This window comes from Bicyclus anynana, chromosome 18 (genome assembly GCF_947172395.1).
Source record: "Bicyclus anynana chromosome 18, ilBicAnyn1.1, whole genome shotgun sequence".
Taxonomy (NCBI): domain Eukaryota; kingdom Metazoa; phylum Arthropoda; class Insecta; order Lepidoptera; family Nymphalidae; genus Bicyclus; species Bicyclus anynana.
Window position 1 is genome coordinate 12311017 of NC_069100.1, and position 26989 is coordinate 12338005.

Consider the following 26989-nt stretch of genomic DNA (forward strand, 5'->3'; position numbering starts at 1 on the left):
TTAGCAGATGTAATTATATTATATTTTACAAAAATAATGTTAAAATACTAAAAAATAAATATATCTATAAAACAAAATATTAAATAATCTACAGACCACATAGTCCAACATCCTAATTTAGGATTTCATTAGCATTTATATGAGTACATAAAATTATAACAAAATAATAAAAAACCTATGATAAAAATGTTTAACAGAAAAATTTACTTAGGCTTAAATATTTTTCACGAAATAATTTTAATATTTATTCAATTTAATATTTATGAATTTCGAATTTAAACTCACTTTACATTCTTATAACTTTTTTTTTAAATTATTACTACAAACCACATTAGGTAAGTATTTATATGGTAACTGGTTGACTGAAATATCAATGTCAAGCCAAAATATCAGAAATCAGATAGCTGAAAAACTACTTTTGTGATAAGGATTTTGGAAATTTACCCTATGGAGAAATTCACGGACATCTGCCAGTTATTTATTTATAAATCAGGTAAGTCCAATATAAAATCAAAGTAAAACACCTACATTAAAGAAATATTATTATAAAAATAAATTATTGATTTTATAAAATTTAAAGTATTTACTAAACTTTTGTCAATATTTCTACATTTTTTCTATCATTATCACAGAAGGTAAAATATTACCTGTTCTAGCGGGTAATTTTAAATAATTATTTTTTTTATGTCGTACGATAAAAACAAAAGATTTACTCAAAATCCACATTCTTTAAAAATAAAGTCAAGAAGTTACTTAAAGAAATTTAAATTTATTTGTTATTTTTAATATATCTAATCATCTGACTGTTTGTGATGTTACAATAACTCTAATTTTTACATACTAAGTGTAGGGGTAAACAAACGTATTTGACAAGTAACCCTATAAAATTGCTTTGTTTTTGTTATTTAAAGGTTTTTCTTAAACATCACTAAGTACCTAAAGTAGGTAGGTGTTTAAATTATTACGATGACAGGTAAATGTTGTTAAATTTTCTAAAATGAAAATAAATAAACGGCTAATGTTAAATAAATTACATAATAAACAGGGACTGTTGTTTTATAAATGTGAACACTCATTTTGTCTATTACCCAAGTAAGCTCCACCCAAGTTAATGTTGGCCAAAAAATATCAATCAAGTTGAATGGGGTTGTTTGGGTCGGTTAAAAACAAGTTGTTAATTTAAAACTATTGCTTATTTATTATTTACATAAATTATATCTCTTGCTAATTTTACAACAACAGGTAAAGGTAAACTAGCTAATTTGTCACAATAACTTATTTTTTTGTGATTAGATTTTACATTCCTTTTCTGTATAGGTAAACTTGATAGTCCAGTATCAAGCAAAAAAAAAACAGCTGGTTATTAACAATTTTTGATGACCTCGATACTGATATAAGTTGGGAGGCGGGGAGTTTATTATTAACTTAATAGCAATCAATTGTAAAAAGCTCCACGAATCCTGAACTATGATTATAAAAACTTTACGATATTTACAATATTAACAGTTTATTCTAGTTATGTAGTGACAAGTTTGTCGATCCACGGCACAAATTTTTGTATGTTTGTGTAAACGCCGGGTAAATGTTCCCGACCGCAGCCGATGCCCCACGAGACTAGACCGATGAGGGTGCTTCGCCCCTGGTACTTCAGTGTCAGAGGGCCCCCGGAGTCGCCTTGGCAGGAGTCTCGACCACCCTGAAGGTAGAAAAGTAACACTGTAATGTAATTTATGTTTATTCAATGACTATAGCTTGGCAAATTCGTTCGTAACACTTCCGATGGTCTGCGCGGGCCGGGGGGCGTGTAGCGATGAATGAAAAATGATGTACCTCACTTCCCCGCACGCACGATTTCACACCCGCGCAATATTTCCCCCGTCGCCCACATGATATGTGGGCGACGGAGGGAAAAACTGCGGGAATGTCATCAACAAAGTTGCCAAGCTATGCCAAGCAGATGAATAATATTCAGTAATTCAGACAGATAATATTTAGTAGTGTTTGTTATTTCTTCTGATTGATAATCAAAATTACCTGTAAAAATAGTCTATCTCCTAAATCATACATTTATAACAGACTAGCCTGTAACTTCGTCCGCTTGAAATTTAGTTTTTCACAAATCCCTCGGGAACCGTTGACTTTATCTGGATGAAAAGTAGTCTATGTGTTATTCCAGAGTAAAATCTATTTCCATTCCAAATTTCAGCCAATCGGTTCAGTAGTTGCGGCGTTAAAGAGTAACAAACATCCATACAAACTTTCGTGTTTATAATATTAGTGGGAAGTGGGATAGATAGTGTGTAGTCGCAGGATTCGTAAGCCGTTCTATATGCCCCGAAATGGGAGCCCTTCACGCTAAAAGCCGTGATAGCCCAGTGGATATGACTCTGCCTCCAATTCCGGAGGGTGTGGGTTCGAATCTGGTCCCGGGCATGCACCTCCAACTTTTCAGTTGTGTGCATTTTAAGAAACTAAATCTCACGTGGCTCAAACTGTGAAGGAAAACATCGTGAGGAAACCTGCATACCAGAGAATTTTCTTAATTCTCTGCGTGTGTGAAGTCTGCCAATCCGCATTGGGCCAGCGTGGTGGACTAAGGCCTAATCCCTCTCATTCTGAGAGGAGACTCGAGCTCAGCAGTGAGCCGAATATGGGTTGATAATGAATAACGACGCATCATTACGCTACGATAAGTACGCTTGTACGCGATACGCGGCTAGGTAATTAGCTTAGCTCTTACGCTCACATAGTCACAGACATGGCTTACATTTGGAGTGAAAAATTGTTAGGTGTTGCGAGTCTATAGGACTAAGTTCTAAATATATAAAAGCGAAAGGTTCATTATGAAATATCGAAAACCGCTTGATGTACAATTTGGCAGGTGCTTTATAGTTAGTGGACGTCCGCAAAGAACAGATTTTGCGACAGTGCCGAATTAAGGAGGTCTAATGGCGGACGAATCAGCGGGCATCTAGTTAATAAGTACCTCTTTGTACCCGGCGCACAGGAACACGTCGTGGATGGTCTCCCGCCGGCCCGCCGCACGGAACCATCGCTGGCAGCGCTCGTTTGGTATCACTTCCACATCCACCTCCTGGAAATGGTAAAACAATATTGAAGCGCATTTGACACTAGACAGTAAAATCACGAACAATGAAAGAAAGAAAAAGAAATATTTTATTTGGACACACACTCACACATAATACACAGAAGACAACAAAAAGAAAGAAAGAAATTAAATTATTTATTGAAGTAAAACTTCTTTACGCACGCTTGCTTGGATCTATTGAACTGATTTTGTAAATTCCTTTACGCATAGAAAGCCATATAATTTGTATAGCTTGGCAAGTTCTTTGATGATACTCCCATGATATGTGGGTGACGGAGAGTGAAGGAATGTATGGGTGTGAAAGGCGTGCGCGCGGGGCAGAGACTGGAACCCGCCTCCCGGTCCCCGCGAACCATTGGGAGAGATACGAACGAATTTGCCAGGCTATATTAATTTAATCCCCGCGTTCCCACGGAAGTGGGAACTAGTAGTAAGTATTAAATACCTGTAGTACGGTCGGCACCGTGCTCTGTCCGTGCCGCGTGCGTCCCCAGCCCGCGACGGTCGCCATCTTGCCCGCCAGCTTCATCTGCTTCTGCGGCAGGCATACCTGGAAATGTTACAAAATATACATCATAAATTAATACGTTAGTTAGTAAGTTAGTCATACGTTCTTCAATTAATGAACACACAACAGCGCATTACAGTATTCCATGCTGTGCGAAATGTTGTTTAATATTCAATAAAGTTAGTAGGCTCTTGTAAAACAACTGACTACTATTACCTTAAGTGTTGATTGCTCACAACTTCTCTGTACAGTTGCACGTATCTCTTTGCTTCGTGAACTGGTCATTAAAGTAAGTATCGCTTGTAAAAATAACTAACCAGTAGTATAAGCTGCTTGAACACCACCTCTGTGTCCAACTGAACGCACCTTCTTACGCTGCTTCATGAACTGGTCAATAAAGTAAGCACTTATAAAATAACTGACCAGCGGAATGTTTTGTTTGAACACCACCTCTCTGACCTCACGCACCTCCTTGCGCTGCCTCATGAACTGGCCATTGAAGTTAGTAAAACTGGTCACTAAACTTAGTAAAAGAACTAACCGGTAGTATGTGCTGCTTAAACACCACCTCTCTGTCCAACTGTACCAGCGCCACATCGTTTCGGAAGTCAGCCGGCTCGTAGGACGGGTGTACCTCCTTGCGTTGCACCGCGAACTCCTCGTGGGAGTACCTCTCCCCCGCGTCCCTCACGTCCCACTCCCCTAACCGCACGCGGAGCTGGGAGTTTGGGGTTCTGTGGAAAACGGAGAAGAACTAGATTATAAGATGAAAACTGATTAGGTTAGGTTTCAAAATTAAAACTACTACACAAATTTAAATGGTCGCCGACCTTTATATAAAATAAAATGAACATTATTCTCAATGGCGTGCATAAGGTTCTTAACTAGGGTAGGCAGTGTACGTGAAAATTGAAAATTGTAATGGGTCAGGGTAGGCAGTACATTTTAGTGTTTAAAAAGCGCAAGAAATTAATAAACCAAGTTTCACAGTTCGTCATCAACCCATATTCGGCTCACTGCTGAGCTCGAGTCTCCTCTCAGAATGAGAGGGGTTAGGCCAATAGTCTACCACGCTGGCCCAATGCGGATTGGCAGACTTCACACACGCAGAGAATTAAGATAATTCTCTGGTATGCAGGTTTCCTCACGATGTTTTCCTTCACCGATTGAGACACATGATATTCAATTTCTTAAAATGCACACAACTGAAAAGTTGGAGGTGCATGCCCCGGACCGGATTCGAACCCACACCCTCCGGAATCGGAGGCAGAGGTCATATCCACTGGGCTATCACGGCTCTTTCACAGTTATGTTAAGAGTTTAGAAGAATATAACTACATCTATAAATGTAGGTAGGTACTTATTACATATCAAAATAAGAGGGAAACTAATAATGATAACACATTATCAGTACAATAATGACATTGAATTTTTCTATTGATGACAATATAGATTAGGATAGCTGAGATAATAATAGCGTAATCTCACATAACAATATAGTGTGTAATCTATGTAATGATCATCTAATAACTATTAAATTAAATAATCTGTGATTTTAGCCTTGTGCCTAAAAAATTGGCCTTTGCTTAGACTAATAACCTATAGATCAAACCCAAGACCTCTGTTAAGAATTACAGCATTACCAAATACGTCAGAGAGGACGTCAGTCGACTTAGATTCCGCGCCACGATACCAGTTCCGTAGACGCGGCGCTAATGTCTGCGCTGTCAATTTTAGTTCAGGCCGCTGGACTTTTTTGTGGCGCGGAGTCTATAATAAAAGGCTGTCAGCTGACTATGACTTACGTGGCAACACAATGGGCAGCGGTGACGACCCATCTATCAGATATCAGCGCTCCACCGCAAGCCAACTTCTTGCTGAGGAAACCTGACTTGATCAGTGCAGCTTGCCATGGATGGGACCCGAACCCGGTGGAGTGACCACCCACGATACGGTTGGACCTTGTATAGTGTTCACCACAACCTGAAAATTTTCAATTTTCACAAATTATTTTCAATCCAACTAGCTCGGTAAATAATTCTTTATATACTCAGAGGCACAATTATCCGCCCACTTTAATACGTGAGTATATTAAAGTGGGCGAATAATTTCGCCTCTGAGTATAGTTCGAAATCGAAGAGCGACATTGTACATTACTATACCAGTCTTGCTTGTTAAGTCTCTCTTTGTAATTTTTGTAAATAACAAGTGCGGTATAAAAAAGCAGAGAAGAAATTTCTGAAAGCTATTTGAAAAAAAATAAAAATCCTGATTTGGAGTTCAAAATCAAAGCACATCTCTGTATTACTATGCAATAGGGAATTGCAAAGTCTGTCTTTGTTGCTAAACATCGATGCGTAAAATTTTACTTTACTAAACTAGAGTGGAGAGGGATTTTAAACGTAAGTAACTATTGTTTTCTTGCATGTTAGTACTTATTTTTAGAATGCAGAAAAGCTATATTTGAACGAGAAAGGTTCAATCTTGAAATTCTCCGCTTGCTTGTTATCCAATAGAGGTTACAACAGCGTACAATAAATTTACAGACTTGCAATATTACAATTAAAAAAAACAGACAGACATTAAAATGTGCGCGAGTTATAAGGGTTCCCTTTTTGTACTACGTACTTTCGGAACCCTAAAAATAGCGCCTGCTTTGATCTAATAGCAGTTAGTCATGTGGACTTAACTGCTACTTTTCAGTAGCAATAGCCACACCTGGGTGACGTTAATCAAATAGTTAACATGGTTAATCGTTAATTCGCTACAAAAAAAGTTAGCTTCGTAAACGTTAACGCGTTACAGTTCGGAAGAATTAACGCAAGTTAACGTTAATCGTTAATCAGTTAATATGACTTTCTAAAATTTCAGTTTCGTTGCGTGAGGGAACTTATAAAACCTGTTGGATTACGTTCTGGAAGTTGACAAGATAAGAACTAAGCAAAATACTTGTATATTCCTCTTCATGAACATGTTGGAGTTCTCGTCTGAAAACGAGGATCGTTTTGGTGTTAAAATGTCTTTACCCGCAGAAAACAAACGTTCAACTGAATATCTGTGTCATTTTTATGTTGGTGGTGGCAAGTAGTATTTTGACCTTAATTTCTCATCCATATAGAAAAATACCTATATAAAATAAAATTTCTTCACCATTACACAAATAAAATAACTCATACTACTCCAGGATAGTTAAAACTAACTACAAAGCATCATTCACGCTTGTAAGAGAAGCCGCAGAAGCGTGTGCTGACCGCTGTGCAAACAAACAGAAAGGTGCACGATGATTACGAAATAAACGCTGTGCGGTATTAAAAAGCAGAAAAGAAACGACCAATTTTGGAGAACACTCAAGAAATCATAATCCTGACTAGGAGATACAAATACATTTATAGTTAAAACCTCTCCAAGTTATGCTAAATTTTAGTTTAGTTTAAATAATTGCTAAAGCAATCTTAGCTCCAGAAAGAGCGAGTTCAAAATATGGCTCTATCAGTTACAGCATCATAAAGGACTTAGTAATTGTAGAGAGTTCAACTGCTTTAAAACATTGGTACCCATGTAGCAATAATACTACAACTACTAGCAGTTAACTTTTTTTTAGCTAAATTCCCATATTTTCTTCATCTTGCCTTCTATAATTAAAAAAATAACAACAACATATGAAACGCCATTTTGAATTTTCATTAATTTGGCGACGCATAAAACCTTCATAGATCTATTGATTTCTAGCTTCATTTTTTTTTATTCTTGAGTGTTCTCACCACCTTCAGATAAGAAAACATTAACCCGATTCATAAAACACATCTCACCCGGGTAGCTAGGCTTCTGTGGTTTGTGCACGCTCGTATGCACGGGTACATAATCATCAGTGCCACCTTCCGGTTTGCTAACCCCTACGTTGTCAGTGTAGAACCCATCCAGGGGCGAATGTGTTGTACTTTCGTGGTATGACGGTTTGACGTGGTAGTAGTGATTGTAATCTGTCCAGTCCGGCCGGTTTGAACCGGTCTGATCTGGATTATGCTGGTCCGTTGGTTTCGGCCGGTGCGATCCGCTTTGATCCGGATTGTGTTGGTACGTGGGACGGTTGTAGTGCGGTTTGGGGCGGTTTGGCTCCGTGTAGATGATGATCGGGTCGTCGTATGTGTTTGTTTGGTAGTCGAACGTTTCGTGCGGCAGTGAGCCGATGAGTTCGATTAGGTCACCTGTTGTGTGAGATTTTGAGTTTTATATGTGGCTGTTTATTAAGTGATTGTATTAGTATTTTTTCTGAACACGCATTCTCACTCTCACACATCCATACATACGCGCAGAACTTATAATAAGATCGTTTCTGGAAATCGGTTCAATATTCCATGTTAGCTGTAGGTAACACTGAGTTAAAATTAAGAATTGAGATAAGTTTTGAGGACCTCTGAGCAGTGGATATGAATCCTGAGTCCTGAGTGTGATTCCAGCTCAGATAGTGTAGTAATTTATATTTTCTAAATTTTCTCTAGTCTATTCTGGGGCTGTGGACATGTGGCACGTCTATTCTTTTTCTACGATCGCAAACGATTCGAAAATTTAGGTCACGCAATCAAGTTATCGATCGAATCTGTCTTTCCCATACATTTTTTAGTTTTCGTTGTTTAGCGTTTGTAGAACGAGAATCGGCGTGTCACATTGCTACAGGCCCTGATTGTAATGCCTGAATAAACCATATAGGATAGCTTTAGTTACTCTATCGGTAAATATGTAACCAAGGCTTCATCGTGGTAACCATTCATTCAGTATACCACTAAACCAAATGTAATACAATTTTCAAAATTGTAAACCTGAACTGTTGAATTAGTTGTTTTTAATTTTTTGGGAAGCAATCTCTGGATACCCCTGTTTTAACGTAACAGAGTAAAATATATTCAATAATCAACACTCAATTGAATAATCTGTGTATATATGAAAGAGAGTCGTGTTAGTTACACTATTTATAGCTCAAGAACGGCTGAAAATTACTGGAGAGGTAGGTAGGAATGAGCTTAGAACCAAGAGAAGGAAATAAGATACTAAGGTATCTTACTTCCTTCCTAACTAGGGTAGGGTAGAGGAGGTAAGTGTAGAATTTCACGCGGACGAAGTCGCGGGCGTCTGATAGTAATCAAATACAATCTCCATAACTAGGTACTTCATTAATCATTCCTAAATTACGTTCTTGTATAACACAAAAAAACGGAATAGACAAAAGAAATTAACGTGTAATAACATAAGAGGTTACACAACGAATTATGAAGACCGGAAACATCGATTATGTTAGATACAATCAGTCACGCCGGTCATCCGTGTCAGATGATTCAATACTTCAATCGATTAGTTACGCATTTAATAACAGGTAGGAGTTATGACATTGCAATTTTTATCTTAGATGACCGTCATCGTTTTTATGATGCTAGTCGCTCACCATCCAATAAATCCACGTGCCTGCACTAACGGCAGGACATCCGATAAAACTGATCGTGTGTTGGTCACGATGTGCATCGATCATGCAGAGATACCAACAAACGATCAGATAAGCATGTGAGCTTATTGGATGGTGAGTGGCTAGCATAATCGAAAGTTTTGCAGCCTATTTTGAAATTAATAATCTATACTAATATTACAGAGAGCTTAAGTTTGTGGTGTTGTAGGGGGTACACTATGGGTCTTAAGAACCGATTTTTAAAATTCTTTTACCATTAGAAAGCTGCGTTATTTGTGAGTATCAAAGGCTATTGTTTATCCCTGTATTCTCACAGGAATGAGAACTACATGGGTAATAACGCGAGGCGTCGGTTAGTTTAGGATTACTTGAAAAAAATTTATCTTAATGTCTCAAACAAGATCAGAAAATTGACTCCGAGAAAGCGATTACAAAATAACCTAATGGCTAAGTTAAATCTCGATTTAAGAGAAACCTTGTGAAAGCACGGATCAGTGACTAGTCGAGCGTTAAGACAATAGTCGAGTCGAAAAAAAACGTAATTACATATCCGGGGAAGGTCAACCGAGTTTGGAAAGTTGTAATGTATGTAATTATTGAAAAAAGCGTATTATGTACTGTATTTAATTCAATTGTTACTTTCTACGACTTGACGAATTTTTTTTTTGCTGAATCGACTTAATGACACTTTACTAATGTTTTTTGTACTGATTGTAGGGTGATGATATCACATAATGATAGCTAAGTATAGAGAAGAGTTTTATCGTATAGTTCAATACATTCTTACCCCATCTTTAAATTTCTGTCAATTTTGAAGTTTATCATACTTTTGGAAGTAAAGAGTCATATTTTAAACATGTTAATTAAATTCATGTCAAAATATGTTATCATCATATCAGCCGATGGACGTCCATTGCAGGACATAAGCCTTTTGTAGGGGCTTCCAAACACGACATCAAGCGAGTCGCAGGGATTCGCTGGAAAATATGTTTTAACAACTGTTATTAGGATGAAATGATATTGTAAAAGAAATTTTGCATACTATAATATATTAGTTCATTCTAAGTACTTAATTCAATAATTTTAAGATTAAATCATGTGCCACAGTTTAGCAAATAAATCATGATTTGATTTGATTTAATTTTAAATTATATATTAGATATATCCTAATCACACCAATGTTATTAAACCGAAAATTTGTGTGGTCTTAAAGATGTTTTACCTATATGTTGTTGATTGTCACTCTTTCACAAAAACTATATTTAATGGATTTGGCTGAAAGGAATGAAGATAGACTATATCCTCTCATAACATATTAAGCTACTTTTTATCTCAGAAAAAGCTATCTATGGCTTTGGTGGAAATTAATGATTTATGAAAATCTAAATTTCAGTCGAAGTACGAGTATTTTGAATATCCTTAAATAAATAAATGATATCTTGAAAATTCATTTCTTTTTTAATAAAAGTAGATACATATTTAAAATCAAAGAAGAGTTGTAAATTATATCACTACTATGATATCATATTGACCATTTGTAGCGAATTGATAATTCGATAAGTGATAACATAAACCAGTCTCCAGCAGATGATATAAAAATTATCTAAAAACGAATGCAAATTTGATACTCAATAAACATATGTTCTCCTTTTTCCGAAACCCGGTTCTTTTTGATTGTGTAACTTCAAAAAACCGGGTCGTCTATTCAAATCCGCGTTGCATAATAACACAATTGCTTTTTGCGCGAGAAAGTGCAAAGTCATTATAACACATTACGAAATACGGGTGAAGAGGAAAATTGGCCCGTAAAAAAGTTCATTTTATTGCTATTCAGTTCCGGAAACGGAATTAATTAATTTGTTCGGATAATTGTAGCGTATAAAATTGATTGGTGGTTGCAATTCGAATAATTGTAGCGTAAACTTGATTGTTATGGTTGGTGGGTGGTACAAATCAGAAACTGTTGGAGTGATTTCATAAAAGTATTTTATACACCATTGATGAGTTCCCTACTAATATTTACGGTCGAATTCAGAAACCTCCTCCTTTTTTTGAAGTTGGTTAATGATAAAAGTGGTTGGAGGCCATCGGATCAGCTTCCACTTTCTCACAGGAAGTAAAACAATAATTGTAGTGTTGTTATCAATTGTAATTTATAATACTGTATGATTTTTTGAAAAGAGCAACTGTTGAGTTTTTTGCCTGTTCTTCTTAGCAGAAACTATCTTCCGAGCCGGTGGTAGAATCTTTACAAATAGTCAACTGACGTTTCAAAAATGCTTGTAAACTGAGCCTTCTTGAAATAAATTAATTTTGATTTTTTTGAATTTTGTTTGACGGACGTTATTTGAATGAAAATCTGCTGCAATTAAATTGAACTTGCAATCAAATTACCTGAACATAGAATCAATGCTTATCCTGTGGGAACTCTCTTTAGGGAGAGAATTTTGGAAAACACTTTCTAAACGGTTTTTTCTTACCTACTACATAATATCTATCTGCACAATTTGTTACGTAGTTTTTTTCTTTTGTTTTTCGTTGCAAGGTAGCCCATGACTATAAATATCACCTGATGGTAAGGATGATGAATCTAAGATGAAAGCGGGCTAACTTGTTAGGAGTAGGATGAAAATCCACACCCCTCTCGGTTTCTACACGACATAGTACCGGAATGATAAATCGCTTGGGGTCACGCCTTTGCCGGTATGGTGGTAACTAGCCACGGCAAGTAGTTAAACTGTTGTGTTGTTTTGATCAGTCAGTAAAAATTGCCTTTCCTAACAGATTTTCTGTTGTTTCACTCTGTATATTTTGTTCTACATCCATGAATAGGAAAAAGTCTTTTTATTATTTATATTTTTGTTCTCTGTCTTTTAATTAAGAAAACCTCAACCGGCCCAGCCGGGGATCGAACCCAGGACCTCCGTTTTGTAAATCCACCGCGCATATCACTGCGCCACGGAGGTAGTCAAACGTCGTGTTTACTCTACGAATGACGATATGTTTTGTTTATGACAAATTGAACACTCAGATTACATACATAACGAATGATAGTTTTGTTTCTGGTAACTTGTTTAAAAACGCTGTAGCTTATGACTGAGACCACACTTACCATACCTAGAATATGAGAGAGAGTCCATTGTATTCATACATAACTGAGTTTCATAATCCTATGTCTTATGAATAAACATTGCGAACCTTTTGTTTCGTCGCGCAATACAATAATTTGGGTCGATTTGGAAATATTTCGCCTTTTTTTGGTCACAGTGTGGTTTCTTGGAGGTTCTTTTGAAATGTTTTTTCAGCTGACGATAATATATCTAATGTGCTGTGTTTAATTAAGTATGCATTGTTTTGTAAGTAGGTTTATTGTTTTTTGTTAGACTATATTAATAATAATTGCCAAAGCAGATGACCAACTTAATCTTTGCAAGTAAATGCAAAAAACAGCCTGATCTGATAGCAATTTTGGGATTACTAAATTAGATATAGACATAGACAAATCCGGGTACCACACATTCTTTAATCTACATAAGACGAGAACCAGCAATTGCCAGATAAACTTCTTTTTATGAAAACCGAAGTGTTACAGCTTATGCTATTACCAGTAGCCTGTATTATTAGTAGTATTTAAAGCCTCAATAGCTCAACGGTAAGAGCGGTTGGACTATCACCGAAGGGTGGTCTTTCGATCCCCGCCCGTTGGTCTATTGTCGTACCCACTCCTAGCACAGTCTTTCCCGACTGGTTGAAGGGGAATGGGAATATTGTTCATATTATAAAAAAAGATATGGCAATTATTCTTAAAAAAAAAAACTGTAAAGTACGGTAGACAACACTATTGGATTTTGGATCGTGGCTTTTTGGACTTTTCGAGGTAAGTGGTTTCATGGTCCAGATCCCCATTTTTTAAATATTCATCGGCATGATATGAGAGTCGCACTAGTAAGCGCAGTGTTGGCTGACCCCCCCACCAGGTGGACTGACGACATCAAGCGAGTCGCTGGGATTCGCTGGATGCAGGCGGCTCAGTATCGTGCTGTTTGGAAGTCCCTACAAAAGGCCTATGTCCTGCAGCTGATATGATGATGATGATGATGATATGAGACATCGTGGACCCTTGCTACATTTCCAAAGTCACCACAGTCCAAACAACATAATTGGCTTACTAACAGCATAGGACGCCATTTTGATGTACTTACAGTCTTCCTGAAATAAGGTGTGTCTGGCTATACAAGCGTTCGATTTATTTTATATTATTACAACCGGGTATATTATGAGAGCCATGATAGCCCAGTGGATATGACCTCTGCCTCCGATTCCGGAGGGTGTGGGTTCGAATCGGGTCCGTGGCATGCACCTCCGACTGTTTAGTTATGTGCATTGTAAGAAATTAAATATCACGTGTTTCAAACGGTGAAGGAAAACATCGTGAGGAAACCTGCTTATAAGAGAATTTTTTTAAGACTAGTGCTCAACAATGATCCGAGTGTAGGTTTTTAATGATGATATTATGAAAATTTAAATATATAAATGTAGTATCAATAAGTAGTTAGGACATATTTGGTTAAATACATACATGTATGTGCAATGTGTTTTATTTGCAAGTAACGCCATATTGCGTGAATCAACAACGCTTAGACGTATATTGTGTTCGAAATTAGTCAGACTAAGACCGACATTTTTATATTTCAGTTTTAACTATAAAACTTACATTAGCTGAGTTATAAAATTATATGTATAGTATACATATATTACAAATTTATTACTTTTGGAGCAATAAGCCTCATTAGTTCTACTTAGATGTTAGTCTGGATGTTTGTTTGGATTTTTGTCACTCTTTAACGACGCAACTACAGAACCGATTAGGCTGAAATATAAAACTAAGATAGATAATACCCGGGGTTAACACATAGGCTACCTTTTATCCCGAAAAAATTCATGGTTTTTGAAAGATTTGCGAAAAACCGAATGCGACTAATAGTTTAGTTAATAAAAAAATCCACCTACTTGCATTATGGACAACAGGCGCAATCTCCGTGGGTCGCTCGGTGGTCTCCTTGACTATGCAGCACGACCAGATCATGCCCCCCGAGCAGAGGTCCATGGGCTTGCCCCCGTTGATGACACACGAGATGCTCAGACCACAGGAGAACCTGGCCCCTCGGTAGCGACAGGACTGGGGTATCACTGGAAATTAAAATTAAACTTTTAACACGATTTTTTTTTACAATCTTACCTAGTAGGTAAGTGATGATGTAATCAGTGGCGTGCACAAGGTTTTTAGCTAAGGTATGCACTATAGCAAAAAATTGTACAAAATTGAAAATATCTCCTCCAATCAAGTAAAGTACTCTAAAGAATTCTCAGGGTATGCCTTGCGTTTATGCACATATGAAGTGCATGCCACCGGAATCTAAGATGGAAGCGGGCTAACTTGTTAGGAGGAGGATGAAAATCCACACCCCTTTCAGTTTCTACACATTGCAACGGAACGCTAAATCGCTGGACGGTATGTCTTTACCGGCAGGGTGTTAACTAGCCATGGCCGAAGCCTCCCACCAGTTAGACATCAACTTATTAAGAAAACCTCAATCGGCCCAGCCGGGGATCGAACCCAGGACTTAAGTTTACTACATCCACCGCGCATACCAAGGCGCAACGGAGACCGTTGGACAGTACTGTGTATTGTGTCAATGTCAATATTTTTGGTAACTAAAAATCACTTCCTATAAACAGACTCCAAATGCATGCTACAATTTTGAATTTTACCCTATAATGACGTCGAGGTGCGTATTTGCGTAGGCTTCATTAAATAGCCTATGGCAAATAACGATCGGGAAGAGTTGTTTCCATAAGAAGTTAATAATTCTCAAAGGACTGTTCTCTCTAGACTCGCTGAGCATAGAATCAAACCGAAAAACTAAAAAACATAACTGAGTAAGGTCGTCCAAACAAAAATCGTCTAAAAATTTCACCCTTTCATAAATCAAATTAATTAGGCTCCAAAAGGTTACCACTCAGAGCCGTAAAACCAGTCAAAAAAATCATAAATTAAAACATCGATTGTGAGGGTAGTGCGTGAACAAAATGAATAATGAATAAGTAAAGTTCTTCACAAGATTAATGTGATAGGAAAACGCACTGTAAGATAATGTTTGCGCATAATTTAAATCTGATTAGATTGCATTGCCGTAAATATAAAACGTGAATAAACTCGGTGTAAATATCAGTATCGCGTGTTTGATGTATTACAGCTATAGATCAATAAAGATTAGTGCGAAAATAGGATACTTTTACAATCAAAGTTGACGTTACGATATCATATTCGGGTTTACTATATTTTTAGTCAGATTATACACAAAACTTCATCAATTTGGCCAATATTTCAGCTCTGAAAGAGGTTGAAATAAAATACCTGGGATAGAACAGTTCCTCTGTGCTTTACGCGGGCTAATAGGTTGGCGTAGAGGGTCGTACAAAATCCCCACTCTATCCGTGGTACGGAATACATTATGTTCGTGGCACGGGCTTGTTTAAATGTAAATATACATTTATACGCGGAAGGCACACGAAATCTTGTACACCGTTTGACGTATAAAGTTGAAATTTAGTAGGAATAGCAGACGTCCGTTATGAATAGATTTTGCGTGAGGGCTATATTAAGGAGGTCTAAGGGCAGACGAAGTCATAGCGGTCCGCTAAATTTAAAATATAAGTAAAATCGAAATAGATAATAAGTACTTAAGTCATCAAATTAAATTGTGTTATTTGCTCTTCTATGACTTTTTCAGTACCTAGTGTATGGTACCTAGAACAGTTTGCATGATTTTCCGGCTTCGATATCAGCACAGAAATCTATTAAAGTGAAGTAACTAAATAATATTTTTTTCATTTTAGTTTTTTTTAATAAGCCTTTATTTAACTTACTGTGGTAATCTGTAGCAAATAATTTATTTATTATTATATGTATGTAAAATCTTGGAAGCTAGCTAAATTGCGAAGGATAGATATCGTAATCGTATCGTCCAGACATACAATCGTATCGCGCAGTATAAAGCGCACCACACGTACTTCATTCACAGTAAAAGCGCAGTGAAACCGACTCACGAGTGAATCTCGGCCATTCACCGTCATATTGATCGGGATCGAGATCGAATCGCGTGTTACGTCGTTTGTGTAATATGACAATTTGTAATCAATGTGACGTCATGTAGCGTAACTTTTTATTGGATTATCTGCGGAGGTCGGTGACCATACCATTTATAGATGTATTCACATCAAAAGCACATTAGGGAACTTTAAGTGATTTTTCTGAAAAAAATAGGTTGTTCCTTGTTGAAGAAAGGGGTCAATCAAAAGAAGAATTTATGAATTACATGGAATTTATGAATTACAATACAGTATTTCGCAAATATCTTGCCGTCAAAAATTCGACATTGATATTGTCGAATTTTTTAGATTTTCATTACAATGCCGTATTAATTAATGATGTAAGAATACACTATACAAACATTCAGATCACTAGGAATTATTCCGCAGATAAAACCTAAATTCTGTAAAGTTACAGCGGTGTGACATCGTTTGTTTCCATGGCGACGTCGTTGTTAATAATATTTTAATGTTGGCACCCTAATCATATAGTTCAAATTCGAATAAGTCGTGTTATTGGCGAAAACTTCGCCGACGAGCATAAAATAGTAGAATACGGATCAGTGTCACGTGACCCTGACGTGAGTTTAACATTTTTTACCCATCCCAAAAAAGTTTTGGGATGGGTAAACGCCGCTAAAGAAGTTTTCACTTCAATAATAATAATAATAAGGGTACTTGACTTTTATCAAATTTAATATAAATAATATTAATTTCGTATAGTACATGCAAGGGTCTTTATAAATATTAATTTATAAAGTCTAATAATTTCATAGAAAAAATTATATATTTTTAAAATTTTTACAAAAGTCAAAAACGCTGTCGTCCTCTTTGTGACGTCACGATATTACTTGAATAACTAATAATTTTGTCAAACACTAAACCGTTTGGTTAAGTTATAGTGTTCACGTGACATCATGAAACAGATAAAATATAGACCATCATGGCGGATAGCGTTTTGGCACGTATTGTCGAAAAAATATTTAAAAGTTATTATCTTAATTCATGTCTCGAAAAAATATGATTATTTTTCAATGATAATGAACAATTCAAGACTCTAAAAAAAGTATCAACTAGCCTATTATGGTTTCTTTGGTTGTAGTTGGTTGTATATATAAAAAAATCGAACGAGAGTTTTCGTAATCGTAACGAGCGCCTGCCAGAATTATTTATAATACACTCGTAAGTACCTAAGTATAATAACTAAATTACGCTATAACATTTTCTAGTTCTATAACAGTTTTAATGGTTCCAAGTTACTGCACTGTAATTCCAGTACGATTATTAGTTTATTATGCAGGAAATCATTTGTACCTGCCTCTTATTACCTTTCACAATTCATCCGAGGTGATTTGATAGAGAAAGTACTTCATGTCTTACGTAATAAGTTTGACATTTGCGATCATCATTTATGTGACGTCATTCAAGAGGTACTCTAATCCATTGTAATAAAATCCTATCCTAGATATGTCTGACTGTTAGACTCCGAACTGGCGAGAGTCAGATATACTTTGTTAAGGGTGGTAGAGATTGCTTATAGCAATAAGGCCAATTTAATGTTTTTTATTTATTTTTGTATTTTTTATTTACTTTTGTATCTTTGTGTTTCATTAAATTTTTCAAAGAAAATGTCGTATGGTTATCAGAAGCTACTGCGTTCAAATATTACGTACGTTTGAATCCCACTTCTGATATTACAATATAGACGTGGTATTAAATAAAGTAAGAGTCTATGACCGGCATTTTAAGCTCTACAGATAAGACTGACTATAACATTCTATGCTCCTCTATTATCTTTGGTTGGCTAACAATAGTATAGATATAGAGTAATAAGTTTATTCTACCTGTGTCTTCGACGGTTTCTACACGACATTATACCGGAACTACAGAATACATACTCGTATGTTCAAGCCGGAACGCTAAATCGCTTGGTGGTAGGTATTTTCCGTTAGGTTGGCCTGTCTACTACCAGATGAGACCTAAGCCAATTTTTATTATTATAAAATCCCAAGACTCAATCGAATCTTGCGATTTTATAATACGTGTCTCAAACGGTGAAGGAAAACATCGTCAGGAAACGTGCATACCAGAGAGTTTTCTTAATTCCCTGCGTGTGTGAAGTCTGCCAATCCGCATTGGGCCAGCATGGTGGACTATTGGCGTAACCCCTCTCATTCTGAGAAGAGACTCGAGCTCCGTAGTGAGTCGAATATGGGTTGATAACGGACGAACGAAGACTCAATGTATAAAACTATTTATAGGCAAAACTAATAAGATAACTTGAAATAAATATTAATTTTTTCTATCAGTCTATGAAATTTTTAATAAAATTTCTCAGCCTGGTGTTGGGAATTTAATTGTCGTTGAAAAGACATATAATATCAAAAAATACCATAGCAAATACTGTTTTAACAAATATATTTTTAAGCAGCTCCGATATTGACAAAAATTAAAATCCACAGGTAACTTTTTTGTTATACGAATTACATGATTATTATATAGGTCTCGTTTTATGGTCTTTTTTATTTGATGTGTTTAACAGTTTTATTGCATAAAATAGGACGCATTTTATTCAATACAAGCAGACGCCGTGCGGTTTTACCCGCGTGGTTCCCGTTCCCGTAGGAATACAGGAATAAAATATAGCCTATAATACTCGGGGATAGTGTAGCTTCCCAACAGTGAAAGATTTTTTCAAATCGGTTCAGTACATCCAGAGCCTGTTCAAAACAGACAAACAAACAATCAAATATTTCCTCTTTCTAATATTAGTATAGACAGTATAGTTCTGTAAAGGTGCACAAGTAAATTGGGCATGGATGTTTTAAGTCATTAATTAAATTTTCTTGCAGAATTCTATTAAAAGTTTTGGTAAGATTGCCTTCGCCTTACCAAAAGCATGACCTGACTTGACTTAAGACCGACTAACGGCCTGCATTTGATCACTTTTGTCATTATATGGCAAATTATTCAATAAAAAATATTACATGAGGACTGGCTATATGCACATGCAAAGTCATAATAAAATTATAATACTTAGATTCCTAACGATAGACAATACTCACTTTTTCCTAACAAATCCATAATAGACTGGTCATCCTGCGTCGTACTGTATCCAGTTTGGTACGGAACTTTTCTGGTCGCTAGAGCTTCTAACAGCAATATGTCCTTTTCCTGGCCATTGACTGGTCGTCTCCTATCCGATGCGGAATCGTCACTCAAATCCAAGTTGTCTTGTAAAGTCAATACGTCATTCTCAATGTCGGAGCACACACAAAAATTCAGCGCGAACAAAAATATAACAACGCACAATCTTCTTCGAATTTTGAAATTCTTTCCCGCCATTTTGTTGTGAGCGTTTGGAAACACGTACATATCACTTTTTATTGCACATTTTTGAAGGATTTGTTACACTATTAGATTTAGCATTTATTTATTTCTTGTAACACTGTTTATTATTATTATTATTTATTAAGATTTGTTTTATAAACACTTTTTTATTTTCTTAATAGAACTTGTTGGAGACCAAGATTTTCTTAAACCTTAAGGAGGACTTATATGATATGGTTTTTTTAGTCTATGTCCACGTGTGAACGCGGGAGGTTCGAAATCGGAAGTAAGCGTTGTGTTGGCGCGAAGTTACTTTTCACTTTCGTTGCTATAACATTTTCACTGAAGTTACGTAGCCGTGAATATAAACACACATCTGTGCATTATGTTAATATGTTACGAGTATCCGAATAAATCACCAACCTGATGTCAAGTTTCGTAATTATCTGCTTTGTTATTTTGTGGAAGTTTTTTGTTTATTTTTTTAATACGAATGTATCTAGGTTAATACTTAAAAAGATAACTTTATCAAGTGGGTTTCGTAAATAGCTTTTTACTTATACGTAATAAATAAATTATGACGTGTAATAAAAATTAAGTATGTAGATTTATTAATTGCAAAACTATTTAAGAGTTTATTTCATGTATACACTCGTAGTTGCTTTAGATTACTTAATCTAACTATTCTGCTTTGTTTATTAAAGTTTAAATATGAAAAATGTGGAGCATTTTAAAAGTATTGTATGAAATATGCATTTCATATTTAAATTTCTGAAATCTGGTCTTTGTTCATAAAAATATATAATTTTCAGATCCGCGGCATACTTAAAACATACATACATATACTGTTAAAAACAATTATATATTTTTTCTTCGTCTAATCTCAATTCAAATATCCCAAGTATAATAAATCGTTATAATTAAATTTAAAATTTAAAAGAAATATATTTATTTTTCTCATTTTATCTCGCTCTCAATTTTGGTACAGTCTAATTATATTCCGTAAATGGTTTCCATTATTTGAGATATGGCGTAAAGCATTAAAATGCAGAAATTTTGTAATTTTCTATAGATAACGCCCGCATTAAAAATATTTATGTAAAATTTACAAATATGGTGACGTAGAAATACCTACCTACTTATTAAATTATATTAGTCAAAAAATTTATGTACTTCGAAATACTGTGACAAAATGGGGGCACATAAATCGTAATAAATATATAACATCGTCGTTATCAACCCATATACGGCTCACTGCTGAGCTCGAGTCTCCTCTCAGAACGAGAGGGGTTAGGGCAGTAGTCCACCAGGCTGGCCCAATGTGGATTGGCAGACTTCACACACGCAGAGAATGAAGAAATTCTCTCACGTGCAGGTTTCCTCACGATGTTTTCCTTCACCGTTTGCGACACGTGATATTTAATTTCTTAGAATGCACACAACTGAAAAGTTGGAGGTGCTTGCTCCGGACCGGATTCGAACCCACACCCTCCGGAATCGGAGGCAGAGATCATATCCACTGGGCTATCATGGCTCAAATATATAACATAAATAATAATAATAATAAATAAACATCACTATCTAGCCCCAAAGCAAGAGTATAACTTGTCAAGAGTATAAGAGTAAGAGCATAACTTGTGCTATGGGTATAATCGGACGCAATTTATGGCCTCCGTGGCGCAGTGGTGGACGGCGGTCCTGGGTTCGAACCCCGATTAGGCTGATTGAGGTTTTCTTATTTTCTGGAAGTATAGTTACCCTAGTTACCCTAGCTACGGCCGAAGCCTTCCAGAACCACCCTACCGTGGGAATTACATGTAGTTCTCGTTTTATTTCATTGATTTGCTGCATTCTAGAGTTTTATTGCTTAGAGTAGAACGCATTTTATTCACTACTAGCTGACGCCGCGCGGTTTCACCCGCGTGGTTCCCGTTCCAGTAGGAGTACGGGGACAATATATAGCCTATAACCTTCCTCGATAACTGGGCTATCTAACACTAAAAGAATTTTTCCGGTTCTGATATTTAGTTCCTGAGATTAGTGCGTTCAATCAAACAAACAAACAAATTCTTCAACTTTATAATATTAGTATAGATACTAAGTTTGTGTGTGTGTAAGTATGTTTGTTCCTCCTTTACGCTGCGGCCACTGAGGCTATTTCGCTGAAATTTGGAATGGACATAGATTTTACTCTGGATTAACACATAGGCTTCTTTTTATTCCGGGAAAATCCATAGTTCCCGCGGGATTCGTGAAAAACGAATAAAAAATAAATTATAGTAGCTGGATTTAAATCTCAGTAATTAGAATAGGAATATTTTTGCGGATGATAGCAAAATAAATAAATTATTATCTATTATACAAAACGCGCTAAAGGGTGTGTCTATTTTGAAAGAATTTGCTTTCTGAACCGGTGGTAGAGTCACTACTGGCTGAAAGACTCGATTTTTCATAAGGTCAAGGACAAATTTGAATTTGTGCCGTATTATACAGTTAATAATTGCTATGAAAACTCTTTAGGTTCTATTAATATTATCATTGAATCTTAATAAGTTTTATCTCCATTGATATAAAAGCATGTAGAGATTAGAGATTCAAATCTTCATTAAACGGCCGCTACTGGGCACTCTATATTAAATTACGATGTTTATTGAATACTCACTCGATGTTTCTGAACAGTCTTGATCTTTGAATTTTTTCATTGAAAATAAATGATTAAATAAAAATATTTTTTAAGTATTTAGGAGGAATATTTTTTTTATTCTATTGGAAATCAATGACGTCATTGGACATTTATTCGATATGTATCTACCTATTTCTTCCTTATATGCGACACTAAATTTGCGTATTCTGGAGTAATGAAAAATTCTCAGAGTTGTTGTTTATTATTTTGCTGCTTTTTTAAGCCCTGTGTGTATATGTGTATGTTAGTAAGCTACTAAAGATTTTAATTGTTATAAGTTTGCTTTATAAACAACATATATTGTTTTGTTTTAGCTTTATTCCACCGCAGACGTAGCGAAAAATTTAAACAAAAATACTATCTTTTTAATATAAAAGAAAAATTGCTATATTTTTGAAATATATCGATTATTATTACAGAATATTACAAGTGCTTATAGCATGTCGTAATAAGTAACAAGCAGTGGCTTGTGTTGGTAGTGGTATATCGGAGAAGGAATTTTCCAATTAGTACAATTTGTACATATAATGCCTACCCCAGTTGAGGCATTATACGTACCTTGTGCACGCCACTGTTAACAAGAATCAGTTAACAAGTAACAATCCCATTATAGGAGATGTCGCACGTGCCTCCGTAACAAGATATAACGAGCAGGATAAAAGCAAACAAAATTACAATTTGCGATAAGTATCAAGACTACGTGGTCACACTTCAGACCGCCTCTACTTTCGCTTCAGCTTTCCAAAAGACCATTTTATCTGAACTCAAAACAACGTAAGTGACCTACAAATAAATAGCATACTTATAATTCCAACTTTAAGATTCAATTTCCCTTGACTTTCAATAACGATATATTAACTAAAGCATTTAGTGTAATATGATATTGAACTTTATTGGTTTGTAATATAGTTTAAATTGGTTTGGGATTTGCTTTCAGTTAGGCCCAAGACTGCTTTCTTTAATGACTTCTGTTAAGGTTAATGGTAAGCTGTTAATACTTAATCATGTTCTTATCATGCCAGTAGTTGTGTTAGGCAATAAGCATATACGAACTTCCTTGGTCTAACGTCTTAGCAGAATCCTGAGGTTCCAGGTTCGAATCCCGAGGAGAACCAGAGATAATTTACATTTATTTTTCTTTACAAATTAGCCTTTTACTACAATCTCATCTAATATTAAATGATGATACAATCTAAGATGGAAGCGGGCTAACTTGTTAGGTGAATGAAAATCCACACCCCTTTCGGTGTCTACACGACATCGTACTGGAACACTTAATCGCTTGGCGGTACGCCTTTGTCGGTAGGGTGGTAACTAGCCACGGCTGAAGCCTCCCACCATTCAAAAAAAACATAATTCAAAGTATCCTCGAAGAAGGTTTTGTTGGTAGGGTGGTAACTAGCGGCCTATATTATATGCCTACCACCGGATTAAACATGAGCCAATTTAGAAAATATAAAATTTAAGCTAACCAGTGCACCTCATAAATGTAAAAATGCACCGCTTACCCTGAGCACAAATCTGTCTGTATTGAAGATGTTTTCCATTTTGTACAATTTATATACAAGTATAATGCATACCTTATTTAAAAGACACTGGCTAACCCAAACTGGGAATCGAACCCAGGACCTCTCTGTTGATCCACATCACTACCAACTGCACCAGAGAGGTCGTCAATCTCGGAAGTACGAGTAAATAAAGAGGTCTATGACTAGCAATAGACAACAGAAGGTCCATCGGCTGATAATAATGATGATCAGTTTTACAAGTTGGGAATCGAACTCAAAGTCTTTCAGTTCTAAAGCAATACTTTATCTAATTTCTCAGTGTCAAAAAGCTACGGTTATGTAATGAAATCCTTTCCCTTTCGGAATGTTCCTTATAAGGCAAATGAGACGTTAACGTGACTTGAATTAAAATGATCCTATTTGGTAGTGTGATACAATCTTACGATGTCTACCTTTAAAGGAGAGTCAGTATAATTTTGAGGAAACCTTATATCATCCTATTCTAACGTCTCACAAAAGGGCCAGACCTCTCTCTTTTATATAGGAGATATGCACTAGCCTGCACAAGTTATTTAACGAGGGTATGCACAAATTTACTTGTTTTAAAATAAATTTATGTAGAGTCAACATCTCCTGAGGATGCTCCGGTTTTGGGGTGAAGTGTACGTAGAGAGTGTTTTGTCGGACCTGGGTGACGTTGTCGCATGGGTTCGTCGGCTTTTCGCGGGTGATAGCAAAATACATAAAATATTATCTATACACGAAATAATGTAAACGCGTTGATGTCTTTACTATGATAAATTCACGAAGTTAACGCAGACAAGTGCTAGTGCTTTTGTTATTCGACTTATAAGTTTTTGTATGCACATAAATGTATGATTATTTTCTAAAAACTACTGATCTGTATTGAGTTTTCATATTTAAATGCATATACATGGAAAGATTTTCTTATAAGTACATACTCGTAATACGAAGGACAAATTTATAATTTTCAAATAATTAATTATTTTTGATTGAAATAAAGAATTGTGTTTTGCTAACTTAACCAAGGGCTAAATAAATAAAATGAAAAGCTGACAATTTTTCTTGTATCTTCGACTTATCACAGATTCTTGTAGATATGAAGTTTCGATGTGAAACTTCAACTGATTAAAACGGAAGTACACTTCTTTAAACTCCACGGTTCGTACAGTACAGTTATAACGTCACATCCGGTGCGCTTAACTCTCGGTTTTGAAGCAACACCGTTACGAAAAGTCACACAAACACACACACACACACACATATACGCTACACAAGTAAAGACGTCACGTTCTAGTTGACACGTGACAGTACGCGGAAATTTGAAAATTATAACTGTCATTGTGACTTGTGCTACCATAGTTGAGGGATAATGTGTTGAAAGAGTGCGAAGAGCAATAGGTGCAGTACTTTAAATAATATTATTTTTCTTTATGTGGTGGTTTTTTAAAAAAAAAATATTTGTCACACATTTTATAATATGACCAATTTTTTCCCATTCCCCTCCAACTAGTCGGGAAAGACTGTGCTAGGAGTGGGTACGACAATAGACCAACGGGGCGGGGATCGAACAACCACCTTTCGAATGAGTCCGACCGCTCTTACCGTTGAGCTATTGAGGCTATACTAGCGGACGCCCGCGACTTCGTCCGCGTAGAATTTAGTTTTTCACAAATCCTGTGGAAACCATTGATTTTACCGGGGTTAAAGTAGCCTATGTGTTAATCCAGGGTATCATCTATCTTTGTTTACAATTTCAGACAAATCGGTTGAGTAGTTGCGGCGTTAAAGAGTAACAAACGTTCATACAAACTTTCGTGTTTAAAGTATTAGTAGGAAGTGGGTTTTCTATAGCAGCAATTGCTGTGTAGCTGTCATTCCAAGTATGAAACGTATTTTTTTTTAAATATTTTTAACGCAATATTTTTTTTAATAATATTTTATTTTATTTTTAATATGACCAATATTCCTCTTTCCCTCCGTCGAGGTTGTATTAGGAGTGGGTTCGACAAGAGGCCGGATTCGTTATTGAGGATATATTCATCATCATCATATATGATGATAGTCGTCCACTGCAGGACATTGGCTTTTTGTAGGGACTTCCAAGGAGGATCATAACATATGAAGGAATAATGTCTTCAGTCGCCAGACCCTTAGCTTCGTAAAATCCTTTCTAGAGACTCTTATAGTTAGTTAAGTTAAGAAAATAGCTATCACAGTCCAAATTTCACACTAGGCTACCGTTATGGTAGAAATAGGTGGACTAGGTAGACCGAAGACATCTGAACACTGAAGCGGTTTGGCTGAAATTTGGAATGGAAATAGATTTTACTGTGGATTAACACTTGGAATACTTTTCATCCCCGAAAAATCCATGGTTCCCGCGGGATTTGTGAAAAACTAAATTTCACGCGGCGCAGGCGTCCGCTAGTATTAAATAAAATGCATTCTACTTTATGCAATAAAACTCTAAAATGCAGCAAATCAATGAACATAGAACGAGATATGTGATTCTAACGATTTCCCGCCAAACTCAGTCCTGTAATTAACATCATCAACTGTAGGAAGTAATCTTGTTTAAAAAGTTGTTATTCGGTCGCTTTTTATCCGCTTTAGATCGTATACAAACTTCCATAAAGCCTTGTTTTAAGGTTATTTGTTAACGTTTTATGTTAATTATTACGTTTATTCTCTTTATGTATTATTTTTAACCGACTTCAAAAAAGGAGGAGGTTATCAATTCGTTGGAATCTTTTTTTTAATGTATGTTCACCGATTACTCGAAGACGCCTGAACCGATTTGAAAAATTATTATAATTGATCTTATAGTATAATGAATTATGGTTGCGCGTTCTTATTTAATATTAAATAGTGTCATTTATACTTTTTGGTTGTAAAAACTTTATTATTTTGTCCATCGTTTCTTATTAATAATTAATAATTTAATATCGTTAACCGTTTAATATTTGACAATATTGAATGTGCTACTTAATGATGATTATTTACTGTTTTATTCTTTTTATTTAATTTTCAGTTATTTTAAATATTAAATGCATATTTTAAGTCGAATGATTAATAACTTACCGTAAAATAAAGTACCAAAAAGAGATATACCTATTTAATTAGTTTGAATAGTTTTATACGTCACATTTTTGTCACATATATTTTTTGATATTTCGATATAAACTCTATATATATTATAGACGCGTGTATATATGCGTGG

General features: G+C 35.7%; 1 protein-coding gene across 3 annotated transcripts; it reads right to left on the reverse strand.

The window, feature by feature from the left end:
• Positions 1-1242: 1242 nt before the first annotated feature.
• On the reverse strand, positions 1243-26989 carry LOC112052990 (serine proteinase stubble-like). Of its 3 annotated transcripts, XM_052887180.1 has the most exons (9): positions 26851-26989; positions 19290-19977; positions 14083-14262; positions 7427-7822; positions 5423-5600; positions 4159-4351; positions 3555-3659; positions 2987-3094; positions 1243-1696 (listed from the first exon to the last, which is right to left on the reverse strand). In XM_052887180.1, exons 2-9 carry the CDS (start codon positions 19597-19599, stop codon positions 1517-1519), a joined length of 1650 nt encoding a protein of 549 aa, XP_052743140.1. In that variant the 5' UTR covers positions 19600-19977; positions 26851-26989; the 3' UTR covers positions 1243-1516. The 3 variants fall into 3 exon arrangements, with proteins under 3 accessions (XP_052743140.1, XP_052743139.1, XP_052743138.1); XM_052887179.1 differs by lacking the exon at positions 7427-7822 and having other exon boundaries at positions 19290-19882; positions 26851-26979; XM_052887178.1 differs by lacking the exons at positions 7427-7822; positions 26851-26989 and having other exon boundaries at positions 19290-19935.

Bases quoted from the DNA above. Each gene is read 5' to 3' on its own strand.
- LOC112052990 (XM_052887180.1), bottom strand. From the start codon at position 19,599: ATGTACGTGTTTCCAAACGCTCACAACAAAATGGCGGGAAAGAATTTC. The intron at 5,601-7,426 runs GTGAGATGTGTT...GAAAATTTTCAG, and splicing joins ACAGAAGCCTAGCTACCCGG to GTTGTGGTGAACACTATACA. The intron at 4,352-5,422 runs GTAAGTCATAGT...CGTTTTCCACAG, and splicing joins GCTGCCCATTGTGTTGCCAC to AACCCCAAACTCCCAGCTCC.